Genomic DNA, 17,784 nt, shown 5'->3' on the forward strand with positions numbered 1-17,784 from the left:
TTAATATTAAAAAATAGGGGTAAAGTATTGAAAAAGTCAATGCAACTAATTTCAAACACCTTTTATTGACTTTTAAAAATGTTGCTTTGCTTTTTATGACCTAAGTTTACAAAGAGAAAAATGCATTTTTTAAAGAACTAAATAACTAAGAAGATCTGTTAACCACTTGGTTTGAGGTGAAATGTTTTTAATAAGGTGAATGGAGTTAGAGTGGCCCATTGCAGAGATATTTTGAATGATGATTATTGCTGGCATGTTATAGGTGCAGTAATAAGTAAATGAGATGCAAAATGGGAGTTGGAAAGTGGTGTTAGCATGGCCCTGCTTCTCGGCTAACGTAATCTGTTTCTCAGCCAGAGTAGTTTGCCAGGGTTGAATCCACAACGATACATCTATGCTGCTTCTGGTGCCCACTTTGCTCAGATCTAGCTGCCGTACTTTCTCAGGACACTGTATTATGGAGCTCAAGGGCTTTCTTTCCTTTGGTGGGGTAGAAATCCTAAATATCCTAAATCCTAAAATCCTAAATATAATTAAATACGTACGATCAACTAGAAAGGAATTATGGCTGCTCCTAAATTTAGTCAAAATAAAGCATTCATACAAAATAACCTCAAATATGAATATCATGCAAAAATTTGTCCTGTAAAAAGACAGCACTGTCATTAGCCAGCTGCATACAAATGGTCTTTGATTCTATAAATACTGATTCTCACATGTGAGCTAAAAAAAGCAACTCTACTCACTCAGCATTTGGAGAAACCTATAGACATGTCTGGCATATTTTTCTCTATAGAAGCTGAATGTGCCAAATTCTTGTCACTGGACTTTCAAGGACTAAAATGATAAAAGAGTTGAGTGTAAAGAAACAAGATCAGCACTCTTCCATCTTAAACCTGGTGAGTGAGGGTGAATATTTAGAGCTAGGTAGCAATAAGTGTATGCTGTGTACATTGCATTGGATCCTTCAAGTGTGCGGAGATGTGCATGTTTGTGCTCATCAAGATGAAAGAAAAGTTTCTTCAGATTCAAATCTGTCAGCTTCCCTGAAAACATAAAGCTAATAACGCAATGAAAAATGGTAGTGAGATAGGCTATGAAGAAAAATGGTCCATAATACCTTTGGTGGCTAGGCTTTAATTCCTCAGGTGATCTATTACCTGGTATTTGGATACATGCTAGTACCACTTATGGCCCTATTGATCATTTGCCATCTAGAGATGAGAGTCCCAGAGTGTGTTTTGGACTACATCTGCCGCGTCAGTGAATTAGGTTTCCCGGTGTTATAACATCAGCTTTGAAAGGATGACCTGCCAAAAATGTAATAGCGCAGGAGAACCAGGTGGCTCTTAGCAAAAACGCCGTCTTCAGTTCAGCATACAAGCTCTTCTAACTATGTATAAATAAAAAAATATATCATATCGATTGTATAATAGCATTTCTTTTTACACCTTCCCTTTAAAAATTTAGAAATAGAGAAACAAAAATGCAATAAAAGCAAGTTCGAAGTGGTCAAAGGCAAAGACATACCAGATTTTCCACACAGCATTAATTCTTCTTTTTCAGATATACCAAGAGCATCTACCAGGGGACTGAAGGAGATGGTTTCCTCTGGATCATCTCCAGCCCCTGTAGAGCATACACTTTGTGTCACATCAGCAAACACTGTCCCTGTCATGGATGTGGCCAGCCCTGCCATGCTGAGAGGGTCTTTCATGACATGGTCAGAGATTTCCACAGGGTTCATATGTAAAGCAGTCTGGAAAGAGGGAGAGGAACGTATGCAAATGCAAACGTGACATTTCCCAGACTCCGGTGGCTGGAATTCACAATTCAAATACTGGATTTTGCACAGTTTCTTCCATGGGGTATTAAATGCATAAATCAGCGTGTTTGTATGTTCACCTATATAATTTTGGCTGTTTGTCCGTATTTCTGCTGTTATACCGACTATGACTGCTTATCTACGGAAATACAGCAGTAAACATGGAGTGAAAGAAAGGATGAGATTTGTGTAAATTATGATATTAGCCTATTCAGGGCAATAAGCTAGTGATTGCTCAGCTCTTAGCATCTGGGGTACATGAAGTGTCTGTGAAGAAGCACGAGCATGCTTTTTCAATTCTGCTGTAGCGTGACCTGAAAACAAGTGGCTGAACAATTGGTAACAAACAGAGCAATCAATTTATTGAATTTACAACCCTCCCTGCCCTCAAAAGGCATCGCCATAATCAGGGGAATTTACCATTCTCCACCTTACGTGTGTGTTGCTCCTGTTCATCTTTCACACCTCTTCTATCAGTCTGCCCTGCGACAAAGAAGTCTCTGCAAATTGTATCTTGTAGCTGTGACTGTTCAGAGTGGAAAAGTGGAAAAGAACATGCCAGTGCAGAAATTGTTATGGCACAGGACCAAGGCAAGTGAGATGTTTCACTTGCTTTCTAAAGTAGCTAGAAGAAAAGAAAAAGAAAAGAAAAAAAAAGGAAAAAAAAGATTTCCTCAGGCAGTTAAAAAAGGAAACATTCTCCATTGACCTGAACATATCCTGCTGCTCTACAGCTGGTTAGACCTTATCAAAGACCAAACAGTAGTGGAAAGTGTGGAACTGATTTCAATTTGCGTATCATGCTTTCATTGCAGGAATATCAAATTGATATATTTTTTGCCCAGACGTGGACAGATAGCCGTCTTCGCTTCAACAGCACCATGAAGATACTGACTCTGAACAGCAACATGGTTGGCTTGATCTGGATCCCAGACACGATATTTCGTAACTCAAAGACGGCGGAGGCTCACTGGATCACCACCCCCAACCAGCTCCTCCGTATATGGAATGACGGCAAGATCTTGTACACCCTCAGGTGAGCACTTGGCCTGTGGGGCTGAAAGCTTCTCCTGCCTCTGGCATACTAGTAGTAATTTTCAGTGGTATCTTTGTTCTCCTCTGCTGTTTTCTTCCTGATGCTTACCTGGCTGTGCTTGACAAATACTGAAATATTCAGGCGTAAGTACTGCAGTGTTCAAAAAAACAAAGTCTTGTCGTTCTAAAAAAGAAGCCTTGAGAACTGGAAATAGGCCTGTCTAAATTGTAGGAGTCGGGCTTTTTAGAGCTTGTGATAAAATCAGGAGCATGTAGTCCCATAAAACCTGTCAGAAACCTTTCTGATCAGAGTTAGTTGCAGGGCTGGATAAAGTATTTCTACATTCATGCTAATGCCAATACTTGATTCTGCAAATAATTCACGCTGAAAGATAGTCTGTCACATCTCATCACAAGGGTGAATTGCTGGAGGAAAGGCTTTTAGAGTTTTTCTAATCTTCATGATACCATCAACCGTATAGTATTACAAATACTGTATATACTTGCATATAAAAAGCCTGTGGAAATCAAAATATGTGTTTACTTATGGAAGAGATGAATTGCTCAGAAGGGAGTTTTGCCATAAGCCATATTCCACATGGCAAACGTGTTCAGAAACATCCCTTTCACGCTACATTTTCTTCCGTGATTGCGTTCAGCACATTCTGATCATACTTGCAATTGCAATTGGGCTCCAATAGCAAGTCTTTGGCAAACAATAAGAAGGGAATTAAACAGCTGGAAATGCTACTGACATTTTTAGTGCCCTTCCCTTCTTCCACTTGCTCCACTGTGACAGCGCTCTTGCTTTTTCCAGTAGCCTTTAGCTAAAGACTTTGGTGATTAGGATGTCAACTCCGATACCCTCTTGGTTGGGTTGTTGTTTTTTTTTTTTAATGTTTTTTTTCTATTACGTAATGTTTCACTATTTCAGGGCAAGTTAAGTATCTGCCTAATAGCAGTTAGACTTCACTAAAGAAAGTATTTGTTGAATGGACTGCAAAATTTGTCTAAGATGGCTAAAAAAAGGGGTAATACTTGACCCAGTGGATTGTTTGAATGAGCATTTTTAGTTTGTGAAAGATGTTTTGAGTCCTTTTCGCCCACTCAGGTCAGCCTCCTTTTTACATAGGAGGACCTGTTAGAATGATCATTGTTCATTGATAACACTGTGTAATTCAAAAACAATTTATCTGACTTAAGTGAGCACACAGAATTGGTATGGCAGGGAAGCCGTAACTACTGTACGTCCTGATACGGTCAGGTGTTGATGTGTATTCTGCATTCAGGAGAAAGTGTACGAGCTTCAATTATGCTCCATGCCTTTCCATCCTCCTCCCTGCTTGCTTTTGGATACGAAGGTACTCCTACTGTAACACTGCAAATCCTCTTCTAGTGCCAGTGCAAAAATGCAGTTAAGTTCCTCACAGGTGACCTTCTCCAAGACAGGTTTTTCTCTGCGCCCTACTAAATTTGAGACAAACCTTTCCCAATCTAGTTTGTTAGCTTTTCAATTAATTTAAAATACAAAAGAATAAAAAAAAAAAGAAGCCAACACAAAAATCCCATGCCCCACACTTGCTGCATAAATTCAGGCATGCAATTAACGTAGCGTGTGTTTCCTGAAAAAGACTGGATAAGAAGCTAGCATTTAATGCAGTCTACCTGGGTAAATAGATTTACTTTGTAAGCTATCAGACTGAAGATTATCCGGTTTTAATAGTCATTTTAAAATCAGCTCCATTCGTAGTGTGCTTTGTGTTAGAGTTATCATGTAAAACAAGCTTTCAAGTGGGGCTGAAGACATTTACGCTGATGTTTGTTACAGCTGCACAACTGAGAATGGCATACAGAGAATTATTACGTTTATGAGAGATAGTCCAACATGATTGAAAGAATTTTAAATTTACACTATAAGTAAATGCAGAGAATGTTCCTTATAAGATTCTTGTGTAACTACATACCACCACATCAGCCATATCTTGTGTTATTTTTGTAAAGACTATTTTTTTCCCTCCCATGTCCTTCAGTGAAGAATTGCCTAGAGAAAACCATATGTTTTGGGGATCTCGTCTGAAATTATTTGTGGTTTAGATAATTAATATTGTTTTGGATCAGGCCTAAATAGCCAATGAGAAATCTGCAAATATAGTCCTTTCCTTTCAGGCCTTACTTATGGATGTCAAAGCGCTCTTGCATGATACCTAAGGTATCCCTGCCTCCTCCTCTGACTGTTCATTGTGCTGCTGTGTAGTAAAAGATGCTTGGTTTCTTCGCAGGCTTACCATCAATGCGGAGTGCCAGCTACAGCTGCACAATTTCCCAATGGATGAACACTCGTGTCCTCTGATATTCTCTAGCTGTAAGTACTGCTTTGAGGCCTTATTGTTGTATGTGACTAGTATGCAGAGGCATTTGTTATTTCTGTCAGATTGTTCAACCATTCCACAACAGGTATAGGAAGTTTAGGTTTGCTTAAATATTCAGAGGGGTTTTGTTTTCCTCTCTAGCATTCCTGGTCGATGGACTTATGCCATGAAGTTTTCTGTAGATTCTCTCTGGGTTGGTTTTTTTGCCAGAACCCACCTTTTTAGTCGATACTATAGTCACACTTTCAGCAGGAGCAGATATTCATGCCAGTCTGTGCTATGCTAATCTATAAAATCCTGTGACATGCAAATGAGAATAGAAATTGCAGTTTTCTTGTGGAGGTGCACAGCTTGGGGACAAGCCCAGCAATCTCTGAACATCTGAGTTTATAGCAAGTAGTATGGTAATGCATCTCTGTTCCATAATAAAAGTAGATGGTGTAACTACTATAAATCTCATTTTCCTGTTATCGCTCAGCTTTTCCAGGAGTCCCAATGCTGTATTTATGTAGTGTTGTTGGTATATTTAAAACCTACCTAATAGGCAAAACAAATACATCGGTGAAGTGGATGGAAAACAAATGTCAGGTGAGTTAGTCTTGAGGTCCAATATTACTGTGAGGAAAAGTTATCTTCATGCTGATTTATTTGAAAAAGCTTAAGAGCTGTCTGCTCTTGGGTACACCTGCACAGTTTTGTAATCCAAAGTCACTCAATGCAAATGTTCTACGAACATGTTTAAAAGGGCCTTCACTAAAGAGTTTTCTTTTGATAAACTCCAAGACTCAGGGTCTGTGTTCTCCACAAGCGAATGGGAAATGTATTGTTTTGTCTTTCTTTTTAGAAAATAGCATTTTCTCCATCATCTCTTAAGAAGTGACAAAAGAATAACACTATTTAATGTCTTTGTAATAGACATGCTGTTGTGATAGTAGAGTATTCATTTCCATTTATGAATAGTGTACAAACAGTGATCCTCAATCAGAAACCAGATTTGAATTTCAGCTGATCCAGGGTGTATTCTTCTTTCCCCAGGAAAATGTTTTAAAAATATCTGTCAGTGTAAACATATCCATTTCCCCCAAAACATTATCACTACGTTGCCATTTTTTATGATCTATGTATATAAGTGAGCCTGGGCAAAAATACACAGTAGTGTATTTAATTCAGATGCGTGGAATATATCTGTAGTCAACTGAACAGGAGGCAGATAGCTCCTGACTGAGCTTCCCTGCTAATGAACGCTTGTCACTGAACTGTACATACCTCAGCTATCTTTAGTTACTGCATGAAGCTACTCTTACCTTGTGACAATCTACTGATGATTTGTTGCGCTACAGGGAAAGGAGTGTGCGATCTTAAAAATTAAATCCCAGTCCAGAGATACTAATTAAACCTACCACATAAATTTGATAGGTCCTGCGCTAGTAATATCCAAAGAAGGTGAACTCTAATAGATGGGGAGGTTGCTTCCAACCTGTCATCCCCTAATAGCTAGACAGTTGCTGAATGCAAGTAATGCTGAATGGTCTGTGTTTTTTTATTTAAAGAGAGAGGATATCACTATGAATGAACTTCAGAAGGCTCTGCTCCATGGCAGAGTTTTGAATACATCTTGATTTGCAGAGATTCCTCCTAATTTAGATCTATTACCTTGGAGCCCTTCTGCCCTTGAAAACATGCATGTATTACCATCGTACATGTACTGCCGTCTATGGAGATGGAGATTACATAGCATCAAGCAGAAGCTGAATGTGTCACAGTTTCTATGTGCATTCTTTATAGTTTCTTGCCAGATGGAAAAACTTATGGAGGAATATTAAACTAATGTTTTATAGTTTTGTCATCCTTTTTGGTCATGTTGATAACAAGAGTTTATTTCTTTAGGTTGACACTGAATTGCGTTCTTTTCTTTCAACACTTTTAGCACTGCTATTATCATAATAGTAGGACATCTACTGTGTGATTTGCTCGTTTCATAACTTGGTTGTATTTTCAGTGCTGTGTACATTCATAGCAATCTCAAGATACCTGACACTCAGTGGGACTTAGGAAGTGAATGACTGAGTGAATGCCTGAATGATTTATTACTGCCTGTTATGACAAGTTTCTGGGGGACAAGCTGATTACGAATTCCAAGATGTATATCTTTGAATAAAATAAAAATAGTTGTAGAATTGACAGCACAGCTCTGCTTCCCGCTGCATCCCTTTCATTTGCTCCCTGGCACACAGGCAAAGTATCGCAGTTTCCACTGTAGGCAAGCACAAAAAAAGCACAAGTTTTGGAGAATATTCCCTACATTTCTACACACACACGAACAAGGTTAATATTTGAAATTCCTTACTTCTTATATAAATTTCCCTTGATATTTCAGAAATGTGAAACTTATCTCAAATCATTTCTAGACTATTTTCCTCTAGTGCCAACTAATTACCACCTTAACCCCGTTTTTGCTCTGAGGACAGCTGATATTCCTTAGGTGGGAATACTGAGCTCTACTTGGTCTGGTTGCCAGGGTGTATAAGGAGAAAACAGCCGCTTATAAACAAGAGAGAGTCTGGGTGCGCTAACAGTGGTTACCAAAACCTACCTGCCCCTTCTTGTGGAAAGTCTTGTTCAAGAACGGTTCCTGAAGCTCTCTAGTCTCTTTTATAAGAATTAGAAAGTATTGAAATAATTTGAAAACTCTTTACTCTCTGTGCAAGTTTTGCATGTGCTTCAGGTGACGTGATGAGATGAATCATATGGCAAATTAGGGCTTGTGGTAGGTGTGTGTCCGTTGTTGCAGTCCTTACATAGATGTGCACTTATCGCACTGCTCACGTGACAAGTTGAGCCCAATGGCATAATGCAGGGCTGCTATGCAACGCGACAGCTCTTTCCCACTCCGTGTGCCTGATTGGTCTTTAATACAGAGCTGCTGCAATATTGGCATCAATGCCAATGCATGGTATGAATGTGTATTTTCCTGTGAATGTGAAGAAAGAATCAGTGCCGTGACTTGATCTTGGTATGGCAATCTTTGATAGATTTTGCTCTATATGATCATATTTTCTTCAGATGGTTTTAAAGTACTTTATACTACTGCATAAAAGTATTCTGTCAGTGTGGTTCTTCATTTGCGTTAATTCATCCTCCTGAGCCAAGGGAGGCTGCTGTGCTACTTTTGGTACTTAAGTAGCTTATTATACTGTCTTGGTTATCTCTATTCAGCACTGATTTGAGCATAGTGGAAATAACTTAATTTCAGGATTTTGCCATAAAACATAGTTTATTGAGGTAGTTAGGATTCACATAAACATCAGTAAGGAAGAAGAGATATTCTGTCTGAAGGATGATGTCAGCAACAAGAATAAACAAATAAGACACAGGCAGCAACATGCAGGCTGGAAATGAGAAGTTAAGCACAATTAATTGTGGAACTCCTACCACAGGATTCTGTGGGTATAAAATTTTATAAGGATTCAAAAGTGTTTTGACAAATAATTGTAAGAAAAATGCATAAGTAGCTATTAAGCATAATAAGATCACTGTACTAATGGCTACTATTTTTTTTTTTTTATTCTGAGACAGTGAGAGTATTTTGGATGAAATGTGAGGCAAAAGAAAAACTAAGGAGATGACTGTGAAGAGCACCCCTGTCTATTTCTTTAGCAGCTCCTGGTTCCTTACAGCCTCCGGTGGCTGTATGGCTAAGCTACTGGAAAGAACTCTTTTCCATTACAGTTCCCATGTGGCTGGTTTCCAGCTGGCCTGCGTGGTTTGCGTCTTTTGTCAGTCACTGGTGGGACTGTTGAATGTTCTGGGCTTTCTTAATTTGGGAGGAATAGGCACACTGCAGAATATCGTGAGCATGTTTGCACCCACACCTGCACAACAGTTAATTGTTCAAGGTGTTCATTTTTCAGCCCAGCACAAACCTTCACCTCCTCTCCCCATCCATGTGCTCAAGATTAACTTAAATTCATGACACTCCTTCAGGCAAGAGCATATGACAGCTATACCAAAATGAAGCTGATAAACCCATTACACCCTGTTTAGAGCGTCTGGTCAACTAACTTATTAATTATGTACAAGGAGCTTTATGGTGGGAATCTGTGCTAGCTACATACCTGAGGTTTGAAACAACCTGTAAGGCCATGCTTCAGGCTCTACCAGATGCAGTAATATTGATCTGCAGTGCAAGATGTGAGAATAAAAATAATAGCACTGAACTGATTAATGGGTTTTCATTGCTTTATTTTTTCTTGCTGCTGTTCTGATCAAACTGCAGAAACTGTTGTTCATTTTAAAAAGCACCTTAGATTTAGGCAATAGAACTAATGGCATTTTTGTAGCCAATTACAGATCTTTTCCTAAGTGAGAAACTATAGTGTCCCAAGTTGCCCATTGCTGGAGGATTGCTGCAAGGCAGGAAAAGGTGGTCATGCCGGGAATGCCATTTCTACTGCAAACACCAAAATATACACATAAAGGTTCACAAACAATTCAAGTGTTTTCGATTTAGTTGAAAATAGGGGAAAGCAAAATTTCCAGCTATTGATTGTCCAGGTTGCTCAGTCAGGTCTTAAATCATGTACTTTTAGCCTTCTAAAAGTCCGAGTATTTTTTTAAGCGGTGTACAAAAGCATGCAAAGTATTGCAGAAAAAAAGTAGGGAAATGTGAAAAATGTATTTTAAAAAAATCATCCAAATCTAACATAGTGCTTGAAAGAAACAGATCCTATCTTTCTAAATATAAACTCAGTTCAATCAAATGCTACCCCTTTGAACATGAAACCTCTTACGGATATGCAATCAGTACTTCAAGTCTCATGTCATTAATTTTCTAACAGAAGTAGCTGTCATCACCCATTTTAATATGTTTCTTTATTATTCTTCCTAGCCTAGAAACGCAAATGCCAGTTTTGTGGAATGAGCTCTGCTTTGTTTCATCTCATGTATCATCAGCAGAATCATTAATAAAGTCTGAGGGCAGAATTTTACTCCTGATGAAGAACAGGCCAGAAGGAACACAGCTTACTGCTCACATCTCAAGAGGAGTTTCATTAAAGGTGCTGGGAAGGCAGAAAGAGCTTTAATCCACATCTGAACTTCCCATCTGTGCTCTCTGTAATAGGCTGAACCAGATCATGGGGCATCAATGGAATTCTTGATTCAGGTTTTGTGATGAGCATATTTTAGCTATTGTAGCTTTTTCCTCTTCTAGGAAGGTAGAAATGCATCCATCCTTCCCCTCAGAAGGCTGTCTTTTTCAGAGAAAAGTCAATATAAAGAGGTCCTATAGAGAGGAAAAAAGATACGTATTTATGGAAACCTGGACAATTGAAAGATTCCTCCCAAACCCTGTATTTAGCATATGACTTGTGTCATATATGACAATTCATGAATACAATATGTGAAGCATATCTGTGATAAAACCCTCCTCCTGTTCATCTGCTAATCCCTTTGATACCCAGACATTTCCATATCTACTTGTTTCTGATGCACTCTTTCAGACTTCCCTGTTTTCATTATACAGTTTTTTCAAATACCTTGGCTGGTGCGCAAAGCAGTATTCAAAGACATTTTGACTATTCCAGAGATTTATGAGGAGTGCATTATTCTGTGGGGATCTTCTTTGCTTTTGTTAACATTTTGTTAACATTTAAGCATTAATGTTTGTAAGCATTTTCTTCCTGAGGTACCCACAATGACACTTGGATATAGTGAATTTGAAATATATTATAATCTTTTGTGAGTAATTTCATTCCTTCCTTCCAATAGCCATTCTGAGTGTAATTTGCTACTGTATTGCTCACTTGTTAACTCTCCTTAGGTTTCCCTAAAATCCCCCACGGGTGTTTCTTTTTTATCTGACATAAATAATGTATTGTTTCTTAGAGAATCAAGTATTTATCTAATTCCTTGACTACTCACTACTGGCTGATTCACTGTTACTTTTCTGGGTGTGACTCAATACATTTCTCAATACATAAGAGACACTGCGTTAAGTGTCTTTTAGATTTTTATGACTCTATTTTATAGCGAAGCCAAGACTCATAAAAATTTTACAAGTTAGTTTGCACTGGAAGTTCTGATAATTTTTATCTAATTGCTCCAACAGGATGTAATATATATATAGGAGATTAGTCAAATTTATCTATGATATAAGTACATCCACTGTAAAGTTACACTTTCTAAACCTAATTTATGGCAGATTCATGCCAAAGTAGTGCATATTTTAAGTATCAGTGCGGCACTACTCTTTCTGTTGGTCTTCTGTCCCATTGGTCGAGGTATATCATTTCTAAGCGTTTACAGCTATATGGTTTAATGCTGGTTCCAAATTTATACAATGTGTTGTGATGATACAATAGTAATAGACTTAAAACAATCTGATATTAGACCTGATAGCCACGAATATACAAATGATCTCTGTTTCATAGAAAAAGCAGGGAAAATTCCTTGAGGTTGAGGGTTGTTGGTTGCCTCCCTGGTGATCAGGGGGAGTTGATGGCAGTGGTTAATTCATGTATTATCCCTTGCTCTTCTGTTCCTCACAGAGAGCTACGGTTTTGGCCTAGCAGCCAACCAAATGTCTCTCCTTTTAGAGCAAATCTTGAGATTTTTCTCCATGAGATTGAAGGCTCCTCTGGAGAGGCAGCAGCTGCTGTTACTTGCAGCAAAAATGAGACCCTAGAGTAAAATTACAGCAAGTGCTAATTGGTGAAGCCTAAAATGTTTAACTCATAGGTCCACGAAACACTTCATGAGACTCTCTAGATTGATGGTAGGCTATTCCAGGAACCTGGCATCTACCCTAGTTTTGCAGCAGTCTTCCAAGGATCCTGGGTGTCTCCATTTACCCTGCGTGGTTGCCTGAGGAGGATGGAAGGTCCATGTCACAGCGCAAATTCTCTAGGCAATCTGCTGTAGAGCCAAAACGAATGTTCTTTTTCCAGGATCTAAAGATTAGGATAGGCGACTATTTCAGGGATAGGACCCCCCAGCTTCGACTTATGTTTAAACAAGGAGACTATAAGTCTTAAAAATCCCAAGTGCAGTCTAGCTTCTCAAAGCAACCAGTGTTATTTTTCTACATTTTCTATTAGTAAGATTTAAAAAAAAAAATCAGTACCAAAAACAACTTTAGAAAAGACAAAACCTGCCTGTGAGCCATTTTTTTTTTTTGGCAAGAATATATGTATCTGACTAAGTTATGCTTATGGTGTCAGGAGAAAATAAGAGAAAATGCTGCAGCGAGGCAGGTGGCTGGCTGCATGTCTGACAGCTGAATGTATCAGCAAAAGGCCCTGGAGTGTCTGCCATGTGACAATCATTGTTAATTCCCATGATTTCATCGCAGATCTCATGATATTGGGTGTTTACTTGAAGCCAAAATGCCTTTAAGCATGTTTCCGTGTGCCAATGTGAGCTTGCTTTTTCTTGTTTTTAACAAACATTTGACAGTGTGACACAAATGCACCACAGGCAGGAAGAAAATAGCTCTCTCCCTCAAATGTAGTATAACGCCCATTATATACTGCATATTTATATTATTGTTATTTGCTTATTTAGGTGTGTGATAATTGGTTTGCAAATGAATCTGATCTTTATAAAGAGACTGGTCCATAACTTGTAAACTGCTGGCAGCCCTGACTTTGTAACTTCTGACAAGCTCATCTTTGTGATATACAGAGCATCTGGAGACAGTCGTAGTCCTTTGCATCATATTTTTTAGCATGAGAAGGAATGACTGGCATTAGCAGTGTGCATCATAGGACAATGTGGGGACGCTCTGGAATAGAAAACTTTGCCCTCTGTTGGTTAGGGAGTCAAAGCAATCCATTGTATAAATAAAGAATTGTCTGTAAGTAAGATAAAAGTACTTCTTTATGGGTCTGTTATTTCAACATGAGAAAGCAGACTGAATGGCTTGCATGGTGTTGCTCTTAGAGGCAACAGTCAGAGGTGGATCAATAGTCAGCAGTGCCCAGACTCTTAACAGTGATGTGCTGTTCACTCCTCTTTGGGTTATGGGCAGATTTTGATCTTCGGTGGTTACTTATTCCTTGAAGAAACTGCCTAAGGCACTTTCCAAGAGGCATGCTCCATTGTGGTGGTACAGGTGTTGCATCGTATGTTTATTTGAGACTCCTTTCTTTTGGAGTGTTAGATTTTTACAAATGTTGCTATAACTACATGTGTTTATTCCTTGTAGCCTCCCTTGATGTAACTGAAGTGTACATCACAAAATAAAACATAAAACTTGAAAGTACAAGTCAAGGTAACCCGCTGCCAGGCAATTTAACAGCTTGCAGCTGTTCCCTTCTCCTACCCTTATTTGCACATTTCCAAAGGCAGGAGATGAGGCTGCTTGAACCGAGAAGGTTCACGCTATTTTACGTCCCTAGTAGAAAAATGTGGCATATTTTTAAAGAAACAGGAGCATACAGTTTTCTAGCTACTTTAGTTGTTGTAATGAGTAGATTCAAGAAAAAATTTAAAAAATTGATTGTATTATTGTCTTCCACGGCCACCTTAATGGCCACACTAAAAGTTATACTAATGCATCTCCAAACTGTGAGAACTGTGTGCTTGAACTCACTGTTGTCTTACGAGAAATTAAGAATTGCTGCAGAATTGCTTCCAAGTATAGGGAAACCATTTGGCACTTTGACGACCAAGAAGTACTGAACTTCTAGAACCAGAACAGATAGAACAAGAACCAGAACAAATACCAAGTGAAAATTGCGGAGGAGGAGAGAAAAGGAGAATGAGGAGAGACCAGAATTGCCAAGGTCAGCCAGGTGACCTGCAGTACGCCACAGAAGTTTAACAAAAGCAGTGACTAGTGACTCTCAGTGATTAGATGCATCTTGGCTAAAGCCCAGTCAATGCTTTTTACTTTTGCTAGGCTTGACTGGCCAATGACAATGAGGTTAGTAGAAGCCATCAAAGGTTTACTTGTAAGACTCAAAAACCAGGATGAAAACATAAAATCCTTAACTTATTAGCCTTGTCTTGTCAATTTTATTTATTGTTAACACAGCGTGGAAAAACGAGGCACCCCTGAAACACAAAACCTTACCATGAGGAAAGGCCCCTCCCTTTTCTCGCTTCTGCTTCTGCAAAATTAACGGAAAGACAAAACCATACCCCTCATGCCCGTGGAGCTAAGAAAGGGAAGAAAGGAAGGCAGTCATGCAGCTTTGAACGTGACTTTGTTAACAGTGCTAGAGGATAATCAGGCAAACGCCGTGTGTGCCTCCTCCCAGTAGAGGGATGTTGCCAAGGTCTGCCTGGCTGGATCCCTTGCTATGAAGGGCAGGTCTGTCTCCTTAAAAGGTGATTAACTTTGCATAACGGGCATGCTACATGACAGATAATAAAACTTTAATCCTTTTTCATAGTTGTGTCTGTCAAAAGAAAATGTGCTGGGATTATGTCTCTTACTATCAGATAACCCCTCAGACAGACAAATAAACGAGTGATAAGATTTAGGCGGGAGAAAGCAGAAACACAAATTGTGACATCAGATTTAATTTTTAATTCGATTTTTAAATAAGTATTTTTATATTCTCCCATATGATGTAGATTTTCAGTTGATTCTTCTTTAAGAAACACTGCAGTTTTGTATATTTATATACAGAGATTATTTCTGTGGAATGGAAATGAAGTTATGATGTAATGTTTCGGTTAGCCATGCATATTATAAAGAAACTTGTTTTTTCCCTAATTTTTTTTCATAATGTGACTTCTGGCGGTTTTACCACTAATCTGTTAAAGCTCACAAATAGCTGACTTTTCCACAAAACCTTTCCATCAATCATAAGGAAGAAAACATAGGGAGGCATGTAAATTGAACAAAAGGTATATGCTGTTCTGGGGCAACTGGCAAAATCAGAGAGCTTGTGGAGAAGACACTGAGGCTCCTTTCTAGCTCCTTCTACCTTTCTTTCCCAGAGAAACCAAGGCAGTATGGGGAGGGCTGCTGTGTGACTCTATTATGTGCTGATGGGGGCAGGAGCATCTAGGAGCTCAGAAGTTCTCCTGGCTCCACCGCTTGTGATGTAGCCTTAATCAGACTTTTTGTTTCATATGGTCTGTTGCTTTTGCTGCAACTTGCATAGATGTCTTTTCATGAGCACCGGTGAGTAAGGTCCGCTGCACCCGTCTCTGCTTGGTCAGCCCCGAGTGTATCAGTTCAGGGAACGCCCCGGCTAATGTCTGCTTATTCACTCTGGCAGCCTGATTTGACATCTGTGTTTCTTCCCTTTGGAAAACCACTACCGGTGGAAACCAAGAGCTTCATTAAAACAAATTTGATTATCAGGAAGCGGAATGAATTGCAGTTCACAGTATTTAGGTCCTTCATCAATATCTTTCTATTTTCATCCTTAGCAACACAGCTTACTAGAAAACCACATCAAAGCTGTTCCATGCTTGGTGGGGCCTCTTGTGCAACTAAAAGATGAACGGAGTTCATGGTCCGGGTCCCTAAGATCAAGGTATTCCATACCATGCCCCAGGATATATTAAAGCCATCTAAATTCCTAATTGAAACCGTTGCTTGATTAGAACAGAAGATAATCATATGTGTGAAAGGCTGATATGAAGTTAGTCCTTCATTTGTAGATGAACATCTTTCTTAGAAAAGAACATCCATCCTGATCTCACCATCTTCTCCTCCAGTTTTGTCCTCAGTAAAAACACAAGCAACATAACAACAATACACCTACCAAAATCTCCGTTCTTCTGTCTTTCTTACAGGCATGCATCCTTCTGCACACATCCACTCACAGACACACCTAGAAGGATGAGAAAGGAAATTTTTTCATTACTGGCAGGTGCTCAGATACTAAGGCAACACGCAATATGCAAGAAGCTGCATAGAATTAAAGAGGATGAAGCAAAAACATGAAGAAATACTACTGTAAATCCTCTGAAATGGACAAACTGACTGTCCTTTAACGTTTCTTAATGGAATATATGTCGAATATTTAGTTATGGCCTTGAGGCAGTCTGATGCTGACATGCTTATGAGTCTTCCCTTTATCTATATTAACTGATTTGACATTTGAATGCACGTTTCCTATAATTGTACTTTTTTAAAAAACAATTTGTTAATATTATAGTCTTCATGGGTTGCAATGGCATACTCAATATCTCATGCCATTTGAACTAATGAAGGCTGAATGTCAGAGCTGACAAAAAATTTTCAAGGAAAACTTTTTTTTTTCTTTGGAAAGGTGTTATTTCTGTGAAATATAAGCTTTTCTTTTTGAGGAATATACATACTAACGTTGTGAAAGATTTTAGGAAATTTAGTTCCTCAGCAAAAAGACGTATCCACCCTATAACATCCTGAGGGACCCAAATCTTGAATAGGACAATGGAGAGATTGTCAATATACTTTTTCATTTTGCCTGTAAGCGGCCTGATGGCACACTTGCCATTTTACAGTTTTTTGAATAATTTCTGACTCCCTGATTTTTTTACTGCAGAAGGTGAAGTCAATATGCTTATTGTATTTCAAAATATAGCACCCAGGGGAAAAATAGTAGCTATTTTGCACTTAGAGTGCTTCCTATGCATTTATCTGAAATGGAGCAAAAATACCACCTCACTTAGGACAAAAAAAAAAAAAAAGGTAACCATTTAGAGCAGTCAGTGTTGTCCATGTTTTAATTCTGGAAGGTGAGTTGCTCAAGTTAAAAGGAAGAAAAAGTAGCACAAGGTGCATGTTTGTACCTTGCAGGTATTTTCTTCCTGTATTGATTGACTTAAATGAAGCTACTAGACTGAATAAGCATGGAGAAGTTTCTCTGCAAGTGATGACTTTCAACAGAGGGGAACTCTGAGGTCTGAACGGTATATTTGTTCACAGCGGTTGTCTGAAAATCAGCATTTCAATAAGACAACATTGCTTGCCTCTGGCAGACAGAGAAGGCAACCACAAACTCTTGGATAAATGTCTCACGATTAAAAGGAAACTGAGATATCCAAGAGTTTCATAACACGGTGTTTCCTTTCTTTCTTTTTGTCCCCAACACCTTTCCCCAAAGTCCATACTTGAAATCTTTAAAGCTTTTCTCGTCTGACCAACAAAAGACTGCAGAGAGGAAGATAAAAGGCTGTTTCCAGCAACTTGCAAACCTCAGAGTTGTTTGGGAGATTTGTACTGTAGCTTTCTATTGATCTATGTGGAAAATACAGCAGCATTTCTTATGTCAAGGCTTTGCAGAACTGGCAGGCAAAAAATCCTGGTCTGTGGTAGTATCAGATTTCAAAAGCTAAGCAAGCTGGGAGTAGCCACTGCTCGTATGGGACTTCCATCAGGAAAACTGAGGTGTTTCTGTGTGATTCCAGAATGACAGTTGCACTTTTATTTAGAATTGCACTCACTGTGATTCATTACAGCTACCAAAGGGTGTCTTCCCGCTAGTGTCTTACATAACTGTATGGACCAAAGCAAAACACATTAACGGCCAATGCATGGTAGTAGTCTTTAATGTTTAGATACTATACTGAAGTGCATGGGGGAGTAATGTGAGAATGGGCATTACC

General features: G+C 38.9%; 1 protein-coding gene across 1 annotated transcript in view; it reads left to right on the top strand.

Annotated features, from left to right (window-relative positions):
- Positions 1 to 17,784, top strand: part of GABRG3 (gamma-aminobutyric acid type A receptor subunit gamma3) — a 329,193-nt gene that overhangs the window by 171,627 nt on the left and 139,782 nt on the right. The window contains exons 4-5 of the mRNA XM_063340128.1: positions 2,641 to 2,861; positions 5,140 to 5,222. Coding sequence (XP_063196198.1) covers positions 2,641 to 2,861; positions 5,140 to 5,222 — 304 coding nt within the window. The remainder of the gene's footprint in view (positions 1 to 2,640; positions 2,862 to 5,139; positions 5,223 to 17,784) is intronic.

Source organism: Chroicocephalus ridibundus, chromosome 1, assembly GCF_963924245.1.
Source record: "Chroicocephalus ridibundus chromosome 1, bChrRid1.1, whole genome shotgun sequence".
NCBI lineage: Eukaryota > Metazoa > Chordata > Aves > Charadriiformes > Laridae > Chroicocephalus > Chroicocephalus ridibundus.